Source organism: Pongo abelii, chromosome 3, assembly GCF_028885655.2.
Source record: "Pongo abelii isolate AG06213 chromosome 3, NHGRI_mPonAbe1-v2.0_pri, whole genome shotgun sequence".
NCBI classification, from domain to species: domain Eukaryota; kingdom Metazoa; phylum Chordata; class Mammalia; order Primates; family Hominidae; genus Pongo; species Pongo abelii.
In genome coordinates this window covers 24,132,476-24,139,305 of record NC_071988.2, presented here as the reverse complement: position 1 = coordinate 24,139,305, position 6,830 = coordinate 24,132,476, and the positions used below count along the sequence as shown (strand labels likewise).

General features: G+C 47.7%; 1 protein-coding gene across 1 annotated transcript in view; it reads left to right on the top strand.

Annotated features, from left to right (window-relative positions):
• Positions 1 to 441: 441 nt before the first annotated feature.
• Positions 442 to 6,830, top strand: part of LGI2 (leucine rich repeat LGI family member 2) — a 29,207-nt gene continuing 22,818 nt past the window's right edge. Inside the window, exons 1-4 of the mRNA XM_002814643.5 lie at positions 442 to 891; positions 2,824 to 2,895; positions 4,466 to 4,537; positions 6,512 to 6,583. Of these exons, the coding sequence (XP_002814689.1) occupies positions 695 to 891; positions 2,824 to 2,895; positions 4,466 to 4,537; positions 6,512 to 6,583 (413 nt within the window). The 5' untranslated portion in view covers positions 442 to 694. The remainder of the gene's footprint in view (positions 892 to 2,823; positions 2,896 to 4,465; positions 4,538 to 6,511; positions 6,584 to 6,830) is intronic.

Sequence of the window (6,830 nt, the reverse complement as noted above, 5' to 3'; positions counted from 1 at the left end):
TCCCCGCTGACCCTACTGGCAGCATGCACTTCAAAATTAATAAAGGCTGCTCAAAAGTCTCTCCTCTTCAAAGCACCAGGGCTGCCTCCCTCCCCAGTAATCAAGCCGGTTCTCCACACTCCCCGCTCCGACTTTATTTATTTGCCTGAAAGGAACCCAGTGCCCTCCGCAGATTATACCCCCGGAGATATTGCAGGCATCGGATCCTCCACCGCTCAGTCAGGCCCCGACGGGGGTCTCTGCCAGGCTTGGCCCCTCCCCCAAGGTCACCCAACTTTTCCCTCTGTCCCCGCGCCCTGCCCGGGGCGAGAGGAGGTGGCGAGATGGGGGCCGGGTCGGGCGCCCAGGTCCGGCGCTGACCCCCTCCCCCGCGGGGCGGGCCCCGCCATGCATTATTCATTGGCCAGAGCCGGGCTGCGGGCGCGAGTGCTGATGTCAGGCAGGCGCGAGTGCGGCGGGCGCAGCGGCGGCGGCCGCCCAGCAGACCGGGCTCGGGTGGGGGGGCGCCGAGTGGGGGTGGCGGCCAGCATGCTGCTCGGCTGCGGCTCGGCCTCCCACACCCGCGGCGCCCTCGTCCTCGCCAGCAGCGGCGGCGGCAGAGCAGCGAGCGGCGCCCGCGTCTGCAGCGGCGCCGGGTCCGAGCGCGCGGCGCGGCGGTGGGGGTCAGGGCCCGGGCGGGGAGCGGGGACCGGGCATGGCGCTGCGGAGAGGCGGCTGCGGAGCGCTCGGGCTGCTGCTGCTGCTGCTGGGCGCCGCGTGCCTGATCCCGCGGAGCGCGCAGGTGAGGCGGCTGGCGCGCTGCCCCGCCACTTGCAGCTGTACCAAGGAGTCCATCATCTGCGTGGGCTCTTCCTGGGTGCCCAGGATCGTGCCGGGCGACATCAGCTCCCTGTGAGTGGGACCCCTCCAGCCCCCATCCCGTCCCGCCCCACCCTGCGTCCGCCGCCGCGAGGGAGTTGCCTCTGGCGCCGGGGCAGCGCGACCCTGACCCACTCCCCAGGCCCCTTCTTTGCCTTTGTGTGGGGGACGTGGGTGGAGTGTTGGCCCCGGGGAGGACGGTGAGAACCTGAGCCCCAGAATCTGGGAACCCAGACAGGTTCCTGTGGCAGCGTTTCTCAGAGTGTGGCCCACGGGCCACCTGCATCAGACTCACCTGGGGAAGCTTGTGCCAATGCAGAATCCGGCTGCTCTGAAGCAGTCTTTGGAGTGGAGTCCTGGAGTGTGCATTTGACGTCCCCGGGAGACTCAGGGGTGCATTAAAGTTTGAGAGGGTGTGTGTGTGTGTGTGTGTGTGTGTGTGTGTGTTTGCGGGTTGGAGTTGTGTGTGTAGGGGCGTGCATAGGAGCAGCTGAACACGACCTGAGTGCAAACTGGGAAGGGTGAGGCCTCACTGCCCCACATCAGGTCTGGAGCTAATGTTCACCCCGTGGCCTCCTCCCGACTTCTCCACATTGCAGGTTGCAAAAAGCTGAGGTCAAGGCATGCAGGCTCTGGGAGCGGAGGGGCCGCCCCTCGTGGCCTAGAAGAGGGGTAACAGAAGGCTTGGCAGAGGTTTGGGGCATGTTGGGCGCCTAGCCCAGTGGCCAAGTGCTTTGAAGTCAGCCTTTCTTCTTGCCCTGAGGTCAGGAGGGCTTCTTGCCCCCTTTCTGCTTCACACAGTTGTGTTGGCTGCTTTTTCAGCAGGAGGAACTGACAGGAAGGGGCTTCACATTATGTATCCACCTGCCGAGAGGTGCTTTCACCCTGTCCTCACCTGGCCACTCAAGCCAAATGACCAGCTCTCACAAGGGGGGTGGAAGGGGCTGTTGGGCTGTATCTTTACTGCTAGGACATGTTTCCTGCTAAGACCACTCTCTTGTTCCAGGCCAAGATGCCTGGGTGCCCAGTCAGTGGTGGAGGCAGGGAATCCCCGGGGTGACGTTGCTTGTGCTCAAGATACTTTGTTGTGTCCAGTGCTCCCCAGCCTCCCACCCAAGGCAAATTGTAGGGGCCTGGACCCAGGAGTGAGGGGGTTCCCATTTGCATTTATAGAAAGTCAGAAGAGTTTGGCTGGTGGGAACAGAGGACCTTTGTGATTCTTAATATTGCTAAGTCGGGTGACATGGAGGATTCCAGAAATTAGAGTTCCCCTTATTAAATCCTTCAGACCAGCAGCTGCTTAAGTGATCTGCATGCCAACTGAAAGGAATTCTGAAATAATGTATTCAGATCCTGCTGTGGCCAGAAAGGATAGGGGGCCTGGGGGCAGAAATAAAGCCAAGCGTCTTGCCTCCTGGTTGACCGTTTTATCTGGCAGATGGTACTGTCTCACCCCACACAGGGGAGTTCAGGTGTCTGTGAGTTTTTCCCCAGGGCTTTCATGGTGCATTTAATCAGGAGTGCTCTGACTGTCTTTCAGAGATGGGCTCCCAAGAGGAATGCTTAATCCTACCCCAGCATTTCATAAGCCAACACAACGCTGTGTCTACACAAACAGCATCATGGGCAGAGGTGAAGCGATTATCCATTTTCAGGCAAGGGCCTCCTGTAGTTAAGAAAAGGAAGTGAAGGGATTGATTTAAACTGACCGAGATAATGTCTGTGGAAGGAGCTGATGGTAAAGGTTTCTGTTATTCAGACTAGTTTTCATATTGATCTGATTAATTGGGAAGTGGCTTGTCTCTTCTTATTCCTACCCCGGAGAAGATCCTGGGCAACTGTGCTATGCCTCACTCCTGAGAGTCAGGGTTTAAACTACAGGTGGAGGCAGAGGTCGATTACCCACCCTGCCTGACACTTCCTAAAAGAAACCTAGGCCTACTTTTGTTCATCTTTTGCCTGTAGGAGCCTGGTAAATGGGACGTTTTCAGAAATCAAGGACCGAATGTTTTCCCATCTGCCTTCTCTGCAGCTGCTGTGAGTATGGGAAGTTCCCTCTGCACAGTGGGGGGCCCTGAGGTGCCATCCTTGGAGGGCCATCTCTGCCTCTTTGGTATCAGCCCTTCCTAAAGTACCCCAGCTCCGTGAGAAGACCATGGCTGCCTCTTGGTGTTAATTTACCCTGTGATGTCCCCAGCAAAGCACTGAGGCTCCCTGCTCAGCTCTTTCCTTAGTTTGATACTTGTTTTCTTCAAAGACTTTATTGTAGATCCCAACACCCAGATCTAGTAAATGGGGGAGGTAATTGCATTGACTCATGACCTGAAAGTCACCTAAATGCACCGTTTCCCAAACACCTCAGTTTAAAAGAAAACTTCATTTTAAAATCTTAATGTTACTCTGGAAATAGGAGTGTTTCTAGTTTGCTGAGAACTTAAACCAGTCAGGCAGCATCCTATGAACTTACGTGCATAATTTTATTTCATCATCACATCATCGGTATGATGAAGGCATGCTTATGATCCCATTTGATAGATAAGGAAACTGAGGTTCAGGGAAGTTAACGAACTTGTCCCAAATCAGAGCCAGGATTCTAGTCCAGGGCCAAAAGCCCACTCTCCTAACTATTCCTCATCCCAGCTCCTCTCTGTGAGCAATGTTCAAGTCCCTGTGGTGATGCTCATGTCGTGCCCTGTAACCCAGGCTGGGTAATGTTTGCTGATGAAAAGAAATGTCCAAAAAGCAGTTTTCAAAAGCAATCCAGTGACAGGCAAAGTATGAGTACACACCTCATTCTCTTGATCTATGTTGGTTTCTTAAATTTGAGATGAGACTGAAATTAAAACAAGCAATGTGCTATAGAAAAATTTGGATAAATGGAATATAGGAGAGCACTAATCATCCTAAATAAACATACTCTTGATACTTTTGTTCTTGAAATCTTATATGCCTACTTCTAACGTTACACTTAACATTTTAAAATCTGAGGCCTCTTAGAAATTGCAGTGCTATTAAAATATACTTTTCATATAATAGATATACATTTTAGGTATTCTTTTGCCAGTAGACTTGGGTGATGACTCAAATAGAAAACTACGTAGTGACAGTCTTCCGAAAGTTTCTTTAACAAACTTTTTTTTTTTTTTTTTTTTAACTATTTTTATGGGTCTAGCTGTGTGACTTCGGTCAAGTCACTTAGCTTCTCTGGGCTTACATTTTCCTAAAAATAGATTTGGATTAGATCTTTTTAGATCTCTAATTTTATGATTGCTTGTGTACCATAAAGCATTCACTGGCTGTTTAGTCGTGCTGAGCATTATAATGTTTTAAAGTGACAGCTATCAGATCATATTTACTGAGACACACAGGGAAGAAAGAAGTAGAGTTCTGGAGATGACAAGAAAATCTGGTCAAAAGGAATCCACTTGCCATCATCTCTAAGAGCAGGCTGTGAGAATCAGGTTTTTGACAACCAAATGTGTTCTCCTTAGGCTAAGAAGAGCTCATGTTTGCCCACAGATCAAAACGTAGCAAAGGAAAGAGAAATGGCTTTACCATGTGACTCAAGTTTTACATCTCTGCATTGGAATCTGTCTCTTACTTTCAGATTGCTGAATTCTAACTCATTCACGATCATCCGGGATGATGCTTTCGCTGGACTTTTTCATCTTGAATACCTGTAAGTTTTGTGCTTTGTCTATTTGCTGAACATTTGGTATCTTGGTAGAATTTCTGGATTGGTTTCTGTGCTGGAACAGCATCTCTGCAAGGGTTTAGGGGTGGAGAAAATGGAGAACACCCCATTCTCTTTTCAGCACTGACCTTTTATAGTTTACTTGCTTACAAACATGCTGGGGAAGGAGGAGGCTGGAGACAAAGAGGGAGAGACAAAACAAAGAAGGAGAGATAGTCATTCATTCTCTGCTGACATTTAATTTGTCATGTAGTAAGCACAATTGGAAGTTGCGTTGGATATTTTTACCTCTCGTAAATAGGCATGGATTTGCTGATCAGCCAGAAATAGAGCTGCGGGGTTCTGAGGGTTACTTATTTTTAAGAAAGCCTCCCTATTTGGGGGTTACAACTTCTTGTTGTTCACTCACTGTTCTACATCTCTTTTGCAGTATCTCCTATGAATTGCTACCGAGGGTCTAATTTTATTTTATTTTTTTCCTTAAAAAAAAGGTCATTTTTCCCTTTTTTGATGTGCAGATCTCTCCCCTCGCAATGAGCTTTGCCCTTGTTCTGATTTCTGCCTTTTCTTCCTTTCATGTCTTTTTTCCCCTTTAAGTTCTTTCATCCTTGTCTTTGGTAACTTTGTAATAATGTTAATCCTGCTATCAGATGGGATTTCCTCACTTAGTGTTCAGAGGGATTTTTAAAGCCTTGTCTCATTTTCTTGTCTGAGTTCAACAGGTAGGTATTGGAATTCTAGACACATCATAGATATAAGAAAGCTCTCTGCTGACTGTGTCTTGAGGAAAGATGTTCCTGGAGAAATTCTTTCTCCAGAGTATACATAATATGTGTATTTGCGTAATACTCTGATATTATCATATACATAGTATGGAAAGTGTAGCAGGACTGCAATGCTAAATCTGACTAGGGTCTATCAAAGCACATACATAGCCAATGGAGGTAGCAGTTGTAAAGCTATGAGTTTTCTCTTACAGTAGTTCATCTTATGGTCAAGGTTATTGGAGAAGAATTTAACTCATCAGTTTATGGTGAAGTCTATTACTGAAAAGACATCTCAGTTTTAAAAACCATCAGTGAGTTCTCAGTGCAAGAATCAAGAACTAATTCATTGATGATGTTGTGTTTCAAAGCCCCAACCATGAGCATCTCATCAAAGACCCTCTTATATTTGACTAACTATAATGCTGTAACTAAAATTTAGTTCTCCCTGAGCCTAGAGAATAGTCGTAGTGAATTCACATCAATTATTTCCCACAAAGACCTTAAAGCATGGCCAGTGGTATTATTGCAAGATCCCATGTGCCAACCCTGTGGGGTTTTAGTACAGAGAAAGAAATTTGGTTCCTACTCAACTTCATTATACTTCCTACTTCCTAGTGGCTTAGAGAGCTTGAGCTTTTCCTGCCTTGTCACCCATTTGCTTGGTGACTAGATGGTGTAGGACATGATAAACTCAAGGTTGCTGAAAACCAAGCTTGATAGAACTCTCCCCCAGCAAAAAACTTTAATATGGAGATGTAAAACAAGGGAACCCTCTCAAGGGACAGTGACATTAACAGAAGTATGAATAGCCAGGCACCGTGAAATGTGGGATTCAGTAGGGAAAATGTCTGGAAGTGCTCCAGTCTTGCAGAGATATGAGAATTTCTTGCCTTTGTATAGTGCTTCCTTCTTTATTTCTCCCCAAGATGTTTTTACCCATGTTGCCAGCTCAGAATTCTTGAAGACTTCCATGCTGCTTCTGGAAGGAGTGCAGACCACACACTCCCGTGCACGCATTTTTGCATACATCCTGCTACCACATGGAATTTGGTGTAGCTGACCTAGTCTTCAGAGATCAATTCTTATAATTCAGGAATACTTTTAGATTTTATTCTGAAAGCTTACCAACATAGTTTTTTTAGCGATACTAAGGAGAGAAAATTCATTTTAATTATACAACTTTTCCTCTTAGGTTCATTGAAGGGAACAAAATAGAAACCATTTCAAGAAATGCCTTTCGTGGCCTCCGTGACCTGACTCACCTGTAAGTCCTATGAAAAGTATCGTAAGTCCTCTAATATGTGGAGTAAGATTCGTTTCCTGGAGCCTCTCTGTTTCTTGGCTGTAACAGTCCCTGAAGGAAATGAATTTCTAGATTACTCAAGTGGTTTCTATGTTGTCAGTCAGACACTGGCTCATTGTGAGTATGCACATACTTGTCTTTATTATCATCTCTATCAACCTGAATTGCAGTTATAGGCCACGTGACTGTGTGGGAATTAAGGAGCATC